The sequence below is a fragment of the Morchella importuna genome (assembly GCF_003444635.1).
Source record: "Morchella importuna strain M04M26 chromosome Unknown Morimp01GS026, whole genome shotgun sequence".
In the NCBI taxonomy this organism is placed as follows: Eukaryota; Fungi; Ascomycota; class Pezizomycetes; order Pezizales; family Morchellaceae; genus Morchella; species Morchella importuna.
This window is the reverse complement of record NW_025763423.1, coordinates 72,402-87,042: the sequence shown is the minus strand read 5'-3', so window position 1 is coordinate 87,042 and position 14,641 is coordinate 72,402. Positions and strand designations below refer to the sequence as shown.

Below are 14,641 nucleotides of genomic sequence, written 5' to 3'. Positions count from 1 at the left end.
GAGAGGGATTAATGAGTTTTGGTGGTTTTGGGTATGGGGAAATGTGGAAAGGCTGGAACTTGGAAGGGATATTAGAGTGGGCTGGCGGGGTATATACATACTGAGTTTAGGCAGCCGTATATTCAGGCAACCAGCTAGAGTAGAGATAACATAGCAGTGTTGGTGGAACACAATTGGTTGGACGTCTATTGTGTTGAAAACCCCATTGGATATGACTGACAATCGCGATTCCAACCCAAGGTGAGAGTCAGCTGTGTTGGCACTAGTTTACGAAAAAGAAATCATTTCCATCAGTTCCCAATCCGGAATTCCAATTAAATGTAACACTTCCAGTGTACGCCGCAGAAGACACGTACAATGCAGTTACTTAACATTTGCCTCTCCCCTTACAGTATGGAATCACAGCCAAGCGCCCCTAGTGCAAGCCAAAGTCTTGGAAATTAACCCTGAATGTATTTCCTGTTGCCTGTCAAGAGACTCACCACCGCCTTACAGAACATGATACAGTTCACAGATCTGCGCACGTCGTCAACAAGCAAGACAAGTCTCCAACAGTTCAAGAGTTGACATCCCCCCACGAATTCCCATCTGGGCCAAATTTCTGGAACACTAGACAGCGGATGCGGGGTTCGGGCCGACTACGACATACGCCGCTAACCCTGTGAGTTGAGTCTAATCCAACGACAGTCATATCTTTGCATCGCGAACCTTTTCAAAGATAAGGGGCGATCTTTCTGATATCCTTTTCCCCACAGACCCGTTATTCCGCTCCACATACATCCAGCTACCCCACATGCATGTGTACATGCATCGGAACATTATCAAGGCGTTTCCACGTGAATCACGATCACATTAGACGGGGGCAAAGGGGTCTCTGTTGCTTCTTCTGCTTCTTCTCCGTTCAGTCAGCAGCACTCACTCTCTTCGTACGCTGGTATCACCATCATCCCCACGCGACATATCTCCCCATTAAGATCTCCCCTCCGTTTAAATCCAGTAGTGGGGTGTGTGTGCGCGCGTGTGTGTGCGGTTAGAGTGAAAATAACTACCCAGCTACCTCCATCTGTGTAACTCTTCATTAGTTCCACCCAGGGAATCATCAATAAACGGTTTTCTCTTTCTTCTCCCTGCCCCGTCTAGCCTGCACATCATTTCAATATTCCCCACCCCCCCCCCCCCCCCCCAATATCATGATGGCCGCAACAACGCCCCCTTCTCCCCCTACTACAGCCCCAACAGCCTTATCGCCCGTGGACTGCTACACCTGTCGCCGCCGTCGCGTCAGGTGTGATCGCGTGCTCCCCGGTTGTGCGAAATGCGCCCGGACGCAGTTGGACTGTCTGGGTTACAAGAAACCGCTTGTGTGGAACAAAGGGGTGGCAAGCAGGGGAAAAATGATGGGCAAGACATTTCCTGTGCCTGCCACCCCACCACAGCAGCAGCAACCACAACGGCAGCCGCAGTCAAAGTCGTCGTCGGCGCAACCAAAATCAAAAGAGAGGCAGAAACCGACCCCACGACGCAGCATAGTGCTTGTTGATCAGCCACGCGTGGCTGCTGCAGAAATCGAGGTTGGCCGCCCGGGGTCGGTAGTGTCGGGCACGTCAGAGGAGGATGAGGAGGAGATTGTGAGGGTGGTGGAGCTGGATTCATGGAGTGAGGGGACATGGGAGACGACGTCGTATGGGGCTTCGCCAGGCGGGTATGGTACGGGCTCGGAGAACTCGTTCCAGGCGCTGGTTGCGCGGCCGGCGCGAAATGTAAAGTACACACTGTCGCCCTTCAACCCGTCGTTCTTTGGGGATCTGGACGCAACTGGTCGATATTATCTATCCTATTGTGAGTTTGCCACCTGCTCCCTGGAGGTGATGCCGTATGTGGAAGGTGCGTGTAGCAATTGTATGTCCTAATGGCCATTGTTAGTCGATGAAAGAGTCTGTCGTGATTTTATCTTGTTTGAGCGATATGGCGATAATCCATATCGGAACCTACTGCCCATGGCTGCTCAGAATCCGCCATTTCTGCATGCAGCCCTGGCAGTCGCTGCACGGCATCACAGTAACAATTGCAACTTCCCAGAGACTCATGCGTTGGTGTATAAGGGCCGGGCATATAAACACCTCTCCCATGCCCTGCAGACGCAAACCTGTGGCGGCAAGATCGTGACCGAGCCTGTTCTCGCAGCAATGTTACTCTTCCTCTTTTTCGAAGCCCTAGACTCGGGAATGAATACCTGGAAGATCCACCTCCGCGCCGCTCGACGGCTGATCCAGCTTAGCGGTGGCATGAAAGGCATCAAAGGCGGCATGTCTTCCATGCTCTCTGTTCTTATAACCCACGTCGCAGCGTAAGCTTTCTCCTCCCCACTTCTTCTTGCCCCTCCCTTTCCTAACCATTCCAGTATCGACATCATTGGCCGTAGTCTGGCATTCTCTGGCCCGGAGAGCGATTACCAGCCATGGGGAAGCTCTCTCTCAGAGGTCTTTACATCTCTCAAAGAGGCTGAGGACTACTCCTTCCTTGGATGTCCTGCTGAGCTCCTCCAAATTATCCTGTGTATCACCTTGCTCAATAATCAGTCTCGACAGTCAGCGGCGGGGATCACAACCATTGCCACTACAGACGTATCGGACACGAACTTCATCCCCTCTGCAGAAACGCTCATGACACGAATTAACGCTTTCGACCCTGCAAACTGGCTTAAAACGAGCATGCCCAATATGAAGCTCCAAGCAAAGCTCTCTGTCGCCGAGATCAAGCCGCAGGAGCTCTTTCACCACGTTTCGGCGTATAAATGCGCCGTACATCTCTTTGCAGCCCAGGTGCTATCGCCGCCGCTACCACCGCTGGCGCAGGCCGAATTGACGGAGATGACGAATCGACTGATTGCACATATTGGGCATATCGCCCCAGGTAGTGTGCTGTATAAGGGTGCGGTCTGGCCGGTGTTTCTTGCAGGGACAGGGCCATGGAGGAGGGGCAAAGGGAGTTCGTTAGAGGCGCCTTGAGGAATATCTGGAGTGTGCTTCCGCAGTTCAATATTAAGAATGCGGGGAACCTGTTGGAGGAAATGTGGAAGGATAGTGATAGAGAAAAGGAGAAAGGCGGCGGAGGGGAGGGGAGGGATTGGAAAAAAAGGTTGGAGAGTGGAGGGATTGACTGGTTGTTTATATAACTATAACACAGTTTTTTAGCCTTTTTTTATGAAGATATGAACTTGGTTTGGTTGGGGAGGTACATGTATGTAATTAGAATATCACTTTGATTCGGGAACTAATAGGAAAGGAGGGGAAAGAGACCACCTATCCACATGTATGTAGGCTGCCTGCGAGTGATGGCGTGTGATAAAGATAAGGATGGGAAGGCACTTTCTCAATCTGCCTTCCCTCTTGGTCGAGTTACCGCTAGCCTTCCCTATTCGAACGTTGTCGGCATTCAGCCCTTTGCGGTGTGTATCCGTCTGCTTGGCACTATGTATATGGGGTATCGGTTTTTGATGTAGGTTCTAGAGAGTAACAAAATGTCGAGATTAATGCTGCCGTGGAAAGTGCACAGGGTGGCTTTTTAAACGAAGATCCGGTCGGTAGCATACGGTAGGCTCAAGGCCTATATAAGATATACTTTGGATAGATGTCCGATGTACATGTAATAGCTCAAAACGAGGAAACGACCTTTATCCCTTTCTGCACCATCTCCTTTTTGCACAACCTACTTCTAAGCTTGTCTAGGTTAGCCAGATCAGTATTTGAAACGAATCTATGCTGTTTTTTTTTTCCTCTGTTTTTTTTTCCCTTTCTTTTTTCGAGTGTCTTCTTAGGCTGCTGCTTTTACAAGTAGATAGGTATAATATCATAACCCCTTTTTATGGGGCCTTTCATAGTAGCCCTCGGAATTTGCCAGTGTGTTTATGTAAACTCGGTCTTGACCTACTTGGGCCGTTACTACCCTCTAAATAATTTTATAGGCCTAGATCTCGGTTTTTTTTTTTTTTTTTTTTTTTTTGGGGGGGGGGGGGGGGGGGAACGTGATGGTTTAAGGGATAGTGGTTTACCCACCAGTATTTCTTTCTAAGTGAAATAATGCAATTTGAGGTACCATATCAGTCAGTTGACACGAACCCGAGGGTGAAAAGCTTCCACCGAGTTCTAGAACCTTCAATGTCCTCAGGCCGACTGGCTATGCAGACTGGGTCCCCGTAACGGTGCGTACGGTTAAAACGCCCTCACCTCGGGCTATTCCCGCATGAGGACCATTTCTTCAAGATCTACCATACTTATAAAGAAGGATGCTAGTCCGCTCGGCTTGTACGGGAGGCCTAGCTATAGGGATATTACTTCTTAACACGAAAGAGCGGCGATAGTTTTCTAGTGCCATTTCCTAGCTCGTAATTACGTTTTAGAATTTATCTCGAAAAGCTGTACAAGTCTCGTGAGTGAGATGATGGTGCAGTAGTCATTATTGATGATAGTACTAATAGTCGTAGGCCCTCGGGTGTATTGTATGGTGGTTAAAGCCGAGTGATAATGTATGACCGCATTATGACTATACCAGTAACAGTACATTCGTCACCTTCCAAATTTGTCGGTGAGTAAAGTACATACATGTATACGAACTAGAGTACATGTATCGAGATAGTTCCTGGTTGGTCTAGAGTATTGTCACCATCACGTATCCAAGTTATATTAACGCACCCTGTGCAACGGTGAGCTGAGAGCCTCAACTAAACCCCCAACCAAATCCTCAAAGCACAACATTGTAGCGCCATCGATGTTATCGATAACCGAGCTCTAGTTACACCTCTCCCTGCCTGGTGATCATACCCCCCGCAGAATTCAAGAACTAGCCTATTAATCAATGCACCGACATGAGAGAACTTATGCAAGGCTGTCGCTTTCGAATGGGTACCTAGTGAACTCGGTGAAACCTTTGTGTCCGAGCCCGAAGATGGAAGCAAGTAGGTAGACATTGTGGGCACAATTCCTTTCCGCCTTGTGTTCTGCCTACCGAACTGGCTGGATATCAAATTGCACCATGGCTATTCAAGCACGTACTCTGCATTGCATGGGAGCTCGAGATCTCCATTCTTTATCCAAAGAACATAACCAACCGCAGCCTTGGTAGAGGTCCACATAATTGATTGTGCGTAAGGATTGACGGCCATGAGCCAAATTGGTGAGTTCCAAAACTGTTTCTTGGTGCGTTGATATTATCATGGCTCCATCTGGATGTAGCTAAACATACATAGTTCTTAATACAAAGTGATGTGATGTGTCATAAGCGCGTATGCGTATGTATCAAGTTCTCCGCTGTTTTGGCCTCTTGTTTATTTTCCTCCCCTCCGCCGCAGCGTTAAAGACTGGGCACCTACCTCTCTTTATTATTTTCTTCCTTCCCTCACCTTCATCTGTTTCTCATCTTTTCATTTTACACCAACAACACCGTCTCTCTCTGTTCTATAAACGAAGGGAAAGAGCACGAGCTAATAATCTGTTCTAGATATAAAGTAGCCGAGAATTGAAGGTAAGTCCGGAGTCGTGGCCACGGGAGTGCTACGCTTGTACCTATTCCGAGTCCCTACTAAATGTCATTGTAGCTATTTTAGCTATATATCTGCTATATATTTATACGAAATGGAGCGACTAGACCGGGTGAAAGCCCAACAAGCTGAAACTATGGAGTTCATTGAAGTGAGATTTCCCGCCCTCAGAGATTGACACGATTGAGCTCAGGAGAAGCGATAAGGTGGGGAGTAGGCTGCATGTATGAAGCCAATCGCTGATATTTTTTTTACCGTTGAAGGAACTTGTCCGACAGAATATGAAACTGGCTGCAGAAGTGGATGAGAAGACTTTGGATTTGGATTCTATGAAAACATCGTGTCGTGCGACACAGAGAGAGTTAAACATGATTCAATCTAAACTTCACGGAATTGTAAGTATTTCCTGTCGTGTGGCGAATATTAATCTGTTCGTCTTTCGCTGATTCTTCCCTCTCTCCACCACTTATTACTCGTCGTTTTTCTCCATCACTGCTCTCCGTTCGTTTCCCGTTTATTAGCTAACCTTGATGGTGACGTAGCGCAAAAATAGATATGTAATTGTTTTGATAGACGGTGATGGCATGATCGTATGTCCCCAGGCGCTGTCGTAGTAAATCCCGAGCCAATCCACGTACTCAATTGCTTGCTCACATTACATGATACCCCCAGTTCAAAGACAATCTTCTATCCCAGGGAAAGTCCGGTGGTACTGAGGCAGGAAGGCTTCTTCTCCAGGAAATTACAAAAGAGGTCCAGTCTGAATTTCCGGACGAATCGATTGATGTTCACGTTAAGGTTTTCGCCAATCTTTACAAACTGGCTACAGTCCTCTATGTCGCAGATCGTGTTGAGGGCCTAAGCAGTTTAAAGATTTTACCCTTGGCTTTACTCAGTGTAAAGAACATTTTTATTTTATCGATGTAGGTGATGGGAAGGAGATGGTTGATAGTCGAGTTAGGGGTATATACATACAGTCCCATTCTTCCCAATCTCATTTTCTCCCCCCTCCTCCTCGGTCTATAGTATGCATTTTTGTAAGCTAACCTTAAACAGCGGAGCTCACATGGAATCTGAACAACTATAACTGCGTTAAAGTTATTCTTGGTGCATCTCATGATAACGGCTACGCCCGAACATTGAGCTCCATCTCCTCTGATGGAAATACTGAGAAAGTCCTCTTGATAGAGGGAACGCCCTTTGCGAGCGAAGTCAGGAAACTCCAGTTCCCGTGCACAAAATACACTCACATCTTCGAATCTCAAAAGCTCGAGGTCCCACCAAGGCCAACATCATCAAGATCTACTGACTCCCCTACGCGGGGCAATGGTTCATATGTCCAAGTTGCTACCAACAGTGTCACTACTACCAATACCACTACAAAAGTTACAGGATCATATGCAACTGTTGCGGTATCAAATAACAATTATGCAGCGCCGGCCTTTGTGAAACCAAAGACTTTGTTCATTGGCTCATCAACGAAGAATTCGAAATTGGCTCCGCCGGTCCATCATCAGGCTGCACTCGCACGCCTCAAGACCCTGCAGCCACCCCCATGTAACGATTATTACCTGGTTGGCTCGTGCTGGAAGGAATCTTGCTTCTTCTCCCACAAACATGAACTGAGCCATATCGAGATTCAGGCAATGAGAAACAGGGTTGGATTGACTCGTTGCGAGTTCGGCCAGGGATGTATTAATGAGGAGTGTTATCGGGGTCATACTTGCCAGAGTGTTCGCGCTGGAAAATGTGTTCGCCCGAATTGTCCCTTCTTGGATAATGAGCACCCTCCTGGAGCGGTTTGAATTCCCCCTCCCGCCTTCCTCACCTTGATAACACCACCAAGTGCTGAAGATACCGACAATAGTTCTGGGGGACCCAAAGAATATTTAAGAAAAGGTCAAAGAGGTATCAGACATGGTAGAATTTTAGGGGGTCTAACTTGAGGTGTTTGAGTATTTCTTTTTTATGTAGGTCTCTTTGTTGTGGTTTACATTTGCAAGTTTCGAAAATCTGCAGAGAGGAAGAAGAAGGTTATTCGGGCAGAAACCTCTGTCATCCCTTTCGTTTTCATCTCTCCGTGGTATTCTGTTCATCTCTCTTGCACACTGCTTTTAAAAGTAATCCTTGTATTATTGTTTGGTTTATTCGTTCTCTGGAGTTCAAGTACTGTTATTTAAAAAAAAATTTTTTTTGCTGTTTTTTTGTTATTTTTTATCACTCTACCTGGGGATGTGCACATTAACTGTTGTAGTTGGGATATGCTTAAATGAAGTGCATACCCGTTATTCCGATGAGCAAGGGTGCTGTTCCGGGCTATGGATACGATCATGCGATGTGGGGCAGTGATCACTCCACTTTGGTGAGATCGTAGATATGGAGTGTGAGGTATCAAAAACGAATGTTTATATCAGGGTTTCTATGGTACTATGTGATGAATGCTATCTAAATGGAGGAGTCGCTGATTGGGTGTGAGGTGGTGGTTCGTGATGGGCCAATAGTGGTGGAGGCGACGGTCGTACCTTGAAATGGTTTTCTTTTTCGCAGCAACAGCAGGACAAGGAGGGGAGCACTCTGATTGATCCAGATGTTTGCGAGGGTACCGTGTTTGACAATTACTAACATGAGGACGTTACATGTAATTAGAGTACTAACTCAGTGCCTAAATATCCAGCGCTTGAGAGAAACAAAACACCTAAAACAATGAGGGTACACACAAATTGCCATTAAGTGTTCCACCGGGATCATAAATCGTAAATAAAAAAAAGCCAAATCACCACCGTCCAACGAAATTGCAAGCCCCAACTCCTCCCTTAGCAGCATTCATTCTCACATCCAGCTTCCCTACACCCCGCAGCACCTGCTTCCAGCCTATACACGTCCGTCTTTTATCGCAATCCCCATCGATTCTTAGTAAAGAAAGCTCGTTTCCATCCAGAAATTGTGCACTTTCCCATACAGCAAGGTTCAGGTAATCCATTTTCACAAAATGTTTGGAAAATATGGCCACAGCATCGCTGACGACAACAACATATTCGTCACGAACTTCTTCAAATGCTTTAGGGTTGTTATCACGCAAACCCTCAAAAACTCGAAACAAATATCGAAGACGAGGATCGATGGGGAATGGGGAGAGTGCGGCAAAGATAGCGGGGGTGGTGGGTTCGATGGAGTAGTTGAGGGAAAGTTCGCGGAGATTATAAAGTGGTGACAATGTCTGCGCTAATTTTTTCTGTTCCATACCATACGTGGTAAGCGAGAAGGCTCATGAAGAGTTTGTGAGGTTAACTTACAATATCAAATCGCTCATAATCGTCATCCCGATCTTCGTCAAAGACCTTTATTCCAACACATTCAAGAGTAATATTCTCCAATAGGGGCGATAACTTTGCTAAATCCTGCAGTATTGGCAGTGTAACCTCCCAATAAAGCTCCAAAATTCGAAGGATCCTTAGTCTCGGGCTGCTTCGCAGGGCTTGCAAACATCTTCTCAGGTAATTCCGGCCCCACGGAAAATTTTTGAATTGCAGTTCTTCTAGTAGCGGCATCATACCAAAAACATGCGGTAACGACTCTTTCATGTTAATTTGCCCATCCTGCGAGCCAGAACTATAGTCTGTGTCTGTGCCCGAGAATAATTGATCAATTTCTAATCTTTTAAGATTTTGCGGCATGATCGCGAATTCAGGATTCTTTGTAAAACTGCTCATTCCGTGCAATAATCTCGCTACATGCGAGGACCGCAACTAATTAGTTTGAATCGATACTGACAAGGACTCTCGCAACCCTTACCTAGCAACCCAGCATTGCAAGATAAAGACTGGATATCCGGGTGTCTTGAAAGGAACCAATGCACCTGGTTGCGTAACTGGTAATCCCATGTTGGCGGGTCCATGCTGGAATAAACATGGAAACGGGAAAGATTAGGAAAGTTTATCACAGATTTCTGAGGTTGTTTGAATGCTCTGCACTCAAGGAGTTTTTCCATGTCGAAGTCACAGTCCGTGATGCATAAACTTTTGAGTTCAGGACACTTTCGGAGGAGGGAATATATCTTCTCTGTCCCTCGAACCTTGGATAACTTGTTCGCTTCAGATGCACCAAGCCGCCGGCGTTTCTCTTTCCCAAAATAATAAACAACATTATCAAGAGTTAGTGATGTGATAGAATAGTTTGATGGCCGACGGTCAAAATGGCAGGCCCTGACATTCATATCATGTAGTGTCAACTGCCGCAGAGGTCTCCACTTCAGCACACCGAGAAAAGCATCGAAAATCCGAAAATCCGTTTTCCCGCGAAGTTCTAAGTTTTCAAGATGAACAAGTAGCCGAGAAACCTTTTTTGCTGCCGCGATCATTAGGTTTACCGTCTTGATGCGGAGCTTCACGAGTGTCGCGTTATTTACGGACCCACTTTCACCATAATACTCCCGGATAGAGGAATTCGGCCAACGTTCAAGCGATGATTTAGACGATGGCGAAAGACCACGATATGATAACTTTCGTACATACCTCACATATGGAGTGGTACTTTAGGGATGATAGAATATCAAGTTAGTTATACTGCAGACGCCTTTGTTCTTCACTGCACACACAGGCGCTCACCTGAGTGTGTGTAATAGTCTAACGCTCAATGACATGGGAGCTATCCGTGCATCTGATTTTTCCCGTCCCTCCCTGTGCCAACGGTATTCACTACCATTAACCACCCACATTTCCAACTCAACGCCTTCACCGAGATCTACCGAGTTGTACAGCAGTGGGATTGCAATCTGGTGCCATTCGCGACATACCCGAGCTGCCTTTGCAACCGTTGGCTCGGCGCAGCAGTCTTTGAGAATCATGCGAAGAAGTTCCGGAGGTAGCCGGGTAATTGGACCAGGGCGGACTGTCGAATAAATTGGGGGTTCTATTATAATGATGCATCATGATCAGAGAAGATGCCCAAAAAGGAATGAGCTGCGAGTTACTTTTTTCCCGAAGCACTTTTGCTGCATCGCGATAGGATCTAACTTTCTTGAGCGCATATTCTTTAGTGATTATGTTAGTCCAAAGGTTTTCGGACATGGAATGCGTGGCACTTGGTGCCTACCATTGAACTGCTCCTTTGACTTGTACCTATCCAGGCATTCTTTGATGGTGTCAATGCCAGCCCTCCTGATGGCCATTTCACTTTCGTAACATTCCATACGCTGTATCTCGAAGACCCAAAGTCTCTCGGTTTCACTGAGCCCTGGATACAAACCTCAATATTAACCACCTAGCCCAAGTTTGACACATGCTCCTCCGCTCCACAACATATAGCCGAAAAAGAGCCACACAAAAGCCAGAGAGCTGGGGACAAGTGGTTTCATGCCTTCCAGTGTCTCCGGGGCGATTTCTCTGGCTTTGGAGAGCTCTAGCGCGTAGTTCTTCAGGAGTTTGTCGTAGTGGGCTGCATTACGAAGGTGATTATCGTGCTGGGAGAAAGACATTGAAGTGAGCTTGAGGCGGTCAGCGAACACGTAGGAAGCAAGTTCTGGTCAAGGACCAAATCAGTATTTAGAATTTACTTCGTATTTTCACGAGATAATTGAACATTTTGCGGGGACGGATTGATGGAATGAAAGTTGATGGGATGAAAGGAAGGAGGAGGTTTCACCTTCTTCCTCCCGTTTCCTCACCATCTCCTGCCACCAGTCTAGAGTAGGGTGATCCATTATCTCTAGTTGTGGTATTTGAGCTAACAGAAAATTTGAGATTTGAAGACGGGATGAGTACGCAGTGAGATGAACCGTTTGGATTGCAAAAGAGGGGATCTCCTCTTCTTTGCCGGTGATCTTCGATCACGCGCCAATGAGGAGGCTGAAAACAATGATGACTAACGTAAGTGTGTACTCTATCTACGTCATACCGGGGAGTCCCAGTAGTAGTACGAGAAGCCCTCTACATTTTTGATGGCAGGGAAAAATACAGTGCGACCTCTAACCTGATGAAACTCTCTAAAAGGCTTCTGTGTTAAGGTTTCTCGCCTCTCGAGTCTGCATTTTGAGGCGAACTCCAATCGGGCCAAGGCGCGGATAACTCACATGTATGTAAGCTGTTACGGTTTCCCAGTCCCAGATCTGCACCAGAGGGCTGCCAGCGATAGCCCTAAGTCTCTTTAAAATGAAACAAAATTACCCTAATATAGAAGCAGGTAACATGAGTTGAGGTTTCATATGGTATGGCAGTGAACCCAATTATATAAGGAAGTATTTGAACATTTTATGTACCCTCCATAAGATCATTTGCCAACTCAGCAGGGCATAGAAATACATGTATGATGTAGCTGGAAGATGAAGAGCGAAAGTTTTGGAAAGGATACATACGCTTCTATTTAGGTACACCATTGATCAAGGGGGGTGGAAAAGGGATAGGGTAAAAAAAAAAAAAAAAAAAACATAAAAAAACAGCCGTCCAAGAAGGATTTCCCACCTAGCCTACCCACTCCACCGAGTTTTTGCCCCTCCACCCCTCCATTTCTCTAAAAGCTCTACACAGAAAGACGACCCGCCGAAGCCCCGGATCGTTTAACTGTCCAGAAAAAATAAAAAGAGCATCTGACATATAAGAGGACAGTTCTCTTTTTCTTCTCCCTCTTCTAAACCTTTCTCCCGCTTTGCCCCTCACTTTACCCCCCCTCATTTCGACGGGATAACTTGATCTTTCAGATCATCAATCAACTCTTACCCAACTTATCACAATGGTTTCCGCTTCCAAGGCAAAACGTGAGGCAGAGCGCGCCGCAAAGCGTGCCGCTGGCGAGGAGAAGCCAAAGAAGACCGCAGCCAGCAAGCTCGCTACTCCCGGTGGCTCCAAGGCTACCTCTCAGGCAACTTCCAAGGCCTCTTCTGTCAACGGCGATGACGATGGACCCGACGCCGCTCAGTTAGCCAAACTTGAAAAGCTCGCCTTACAGGAAGATGAGCATGGTCTCTCAGACCGTGTCACTACTGGTGTTCTTGCTTCTCTGGAGGCATCCCGTGACGTCAAGGTCACTTCAGTTTCGTTGGTCTTTCATGGAAAGGTCTTAATTCAAGATGCTACTCTTGAACTCAATTATGGTCGTCGTTATGGTCTTCTTGGTGAGAACGGCTGTGGAAAATCTACCCTTCTCAAGGCTATCGCAAAGAGGGAATACCCGATCCCCGAACACATCGATATCTATTTGCTCAACGAGCCAGCCGAGAAAACCTCCTTGGGTGCCTTGGAATACGTGGTCAAACAAGCAGAAAACGAGTTGAAGAGACTCGAACAATTGGCAGAGGAAGTATTGGAGAACGAAGGTCATGACAGTCCCATCTTGGAGGATCTCTACGAGGTATGTAATTCTTTGGGGACTTCTAGTCCGGAATTTTTTTCCTTCAGCGAGAAAAAAAAAGTATGATTTTGAGTCCTCTGGCTAATATATTTAAACTATTAAGCGTATCGACGGAATGGACCCTTCAACCTTCGGAACTCGTGCCTCTCTTATCTTGACTGGTCTTGGATTCAACCCTGTCACCATCAAGAAGCACACCAAGGACATGTCCGGAGGTTGGCGTATGCGTGTCGCATTGGCCAAGGCTCTCTTCGTCAAGCCATCACTTTTGCTTCTCGATGACCCGACTGCCCATTTAGATCTTGAGGCCTGTGTGTGGCTTGAAGAGTACTTGAAAAAGTGGGATCGTACACTTGTACTAGTCTCGCACTCTATGGATTTCTTGAACGGTGTTTGCACAAACATGATTGACATGAGAATGAGGAAGCTCATCTACTACGGTGGTAATTATGACACGTACGTTCTTCATACCCAGCTGAGAAAAGATAGTTCTAAACTAAGGCTGTTTATAGTTACATCAAGACAAGAACCGAACAGGAGGCCAACCAAATGAAGCAATACACCAAGCAACAAGATGAGATTGCTCACATCAAGAAGTTCATAGCCTCCGTAAGAAAATCTTTATTCTTGTTCTACTCGAAATGCTTATATGGTTTCTAGGCTGGTACATATGCCAATTTGGTTCGTCAAGCCAAATCTAGGCAAAAGATTCTTGACAAGATGGAGGCAGATGGCCTCATTGAGAAGGTTGCTCCTGACCGTGTATTCTCCTTCCGCTTTGCCGAGGTTGAGAAGCTTCCTCCTCCCGTTCTTTCTTTCGACGATGTATCCTTCTCCTACAGCGGCGACGCTAAAGATTACCTCTACGAAAACCTTGATCTGGGTGTTGATATGGACTCGCGTGTTGCTCTTGTCGGACCCAATGGTGTTGGAAAATCTACTTTGCTCAGAATCATGACCGGAAAGCTTCAGCCGACCCAGGGAAGTGTTAGCAGACATACTCATTTGAAATTGGGAATGTACTCGCAGCATTCCGCGGAACAGCTTGATTTGACCAAGTCTGCTCTGGACTTTGTTAGGGAAAAGTACAGGGAGAAGAGTCAAGATTACCAGTACTGGAGACAACAACTCGGTAAGTATGGTCTCAGTGGAGACTCTCAGACCGCTTTGATTGGAACCTTGTCGGAAGGACAAAAGTCCAGAATTGTCTTCGCCTTGCTTGCCATTGAGTCCCCGAACATGTTGCTTCTTGACGAGCCTACCAACGGTTTGGATATTCCAACAATTGACAGTTTGGCGGATGCTATCAACGCCTTCGACGGAGGTGTCGTTGTCGTTTCTCACGATTTCAGGTATGCTCTATCTACTTTCAGAAAAACCAAATATACCTATGGTGACTAATAATTTTTGCGTTGAAATAGATTGCTCGATAAAATTGCCAAGGATATTCTTGTGTGCGAGAACAGGACCATCAGGAAATGGGATGGTACCATCGGACAATACAAGAACCATCTTAGGAAGAAGATGATGGCTAGTGGCTCCGTCTAAATCGTTTTCTTTCAGTTCTTTCATTTTGTTTTGCTGTTTTTACCTGTCGTTTCTTTCTTGGGATTGGTTTTTTCGGTCGGTCTTTGTGTTCTGTCTCGTTTCTTTGCGACCGCACTTTCTGGGTAATAGAGGTCGTTAGCAACGGGGGCGGTTTGGTATTTTTTTCTTCTTTCCGTTCTCTAGGATGATATGAGGCTCTGGGATACGGGGATACGG

General features: G+C 46.4%; 4 protein-coding genes across 4 annotated transcripts; 3 read left to right on the top strand and 1 right to left on the bottom strand.

Moving 5' to 3' along the window:
• Window positions 1-1,394: 1,394 nt before the first annotated feature.
• On the top strand, window positions 1,395-3,008 carry LAJ45_07783 (uncharacterized protein; the record flags this gene model as incomplete). The annotated part of the gene is made up of 3 exons (XM_046117338.1): window positions 1,395-1,839; window positions 1,924-2,347; window positions 2,402-3,008. The coding sequence occupies 3 exons, from the start codon at window positions 1,395-1,397 to the stop codon at window positions 3,006-3,008; spliced, it is 1,476 nt and encodes a 491-aa protein (XP_045969323.1).
• A 2,622-nt stretch (window positions 3,009-5,630) lies between these two features.
• On the top strand, window positions 5,631-7,460 carry LAJ45_07782 (uncharacterized protein; the record flags this gene model as incomplete). The annotated part of the gene is made up of 7 exons (XM_046117337.1): window positions 5,631-5,687; window positions 5,800-5,931; window positions 6,079-6,126; window positions 6,209-6,401; window positions 6,464-6,499; window positions 6,593-7,335; window positions 7,404-7,460. The coding sequence occupies 7 exons, from the start codon at window positions 5,631-5,633 to the stop codon at window positions 7,458-7,460; spliced, it is 1,266 nt and encodes a 421-aa protein (XP_045969322.1).
• Window positions 7,461-8,309: 849 nt separating this feature from the next.
• On the bottom strand, window positions 8,310-11,009 carry LAJ45_07781 (uncharacterized protein; the record flags this gene model as incomplete). Its single annotated transcript, XM_046117336.1, has 7 exons — window positions 8,310-8,768; window positions 8,830-9,263; window positions 9,329-10,065; window positions 10,141-10,444; window positions 10,506-10,565; window positions 10,628-10,768; window positions 10,892-11,009. 7 exons carry the CDS (start codon window positions 11,007-11,009, stop codon window positions 8,310-8,312), a joined length of 2,253 nt encoding a protein of 750 aa, XP_045969321.1.
• Window positions 11,010-12,259: 1,250 nt separating this feature from the next.
• LAJ45_07780 (uncharacterized protein) lies at window positions 12,260-14,425 on the top strand (the record flags this gene model as incomplete). The annotated part of the gene is made up of 5 exons (XM_046117335.1): window positions 12,260-12,877; window positions 12,981-13,333; window positions 13,390-13,486; window positions 13,538-14,229; window positions 14,299-14,425. 5 exons carry the CDS (start codon window positions 12,260-12,262, stop codon window positions 14,423-14,425), a joined length of 1,887 nt encoding a protein of 628 aa, XP_045969320.1.
• Between the last annotated feature and the right edge of the window lie 216 nt (window positions 14,426-14,641).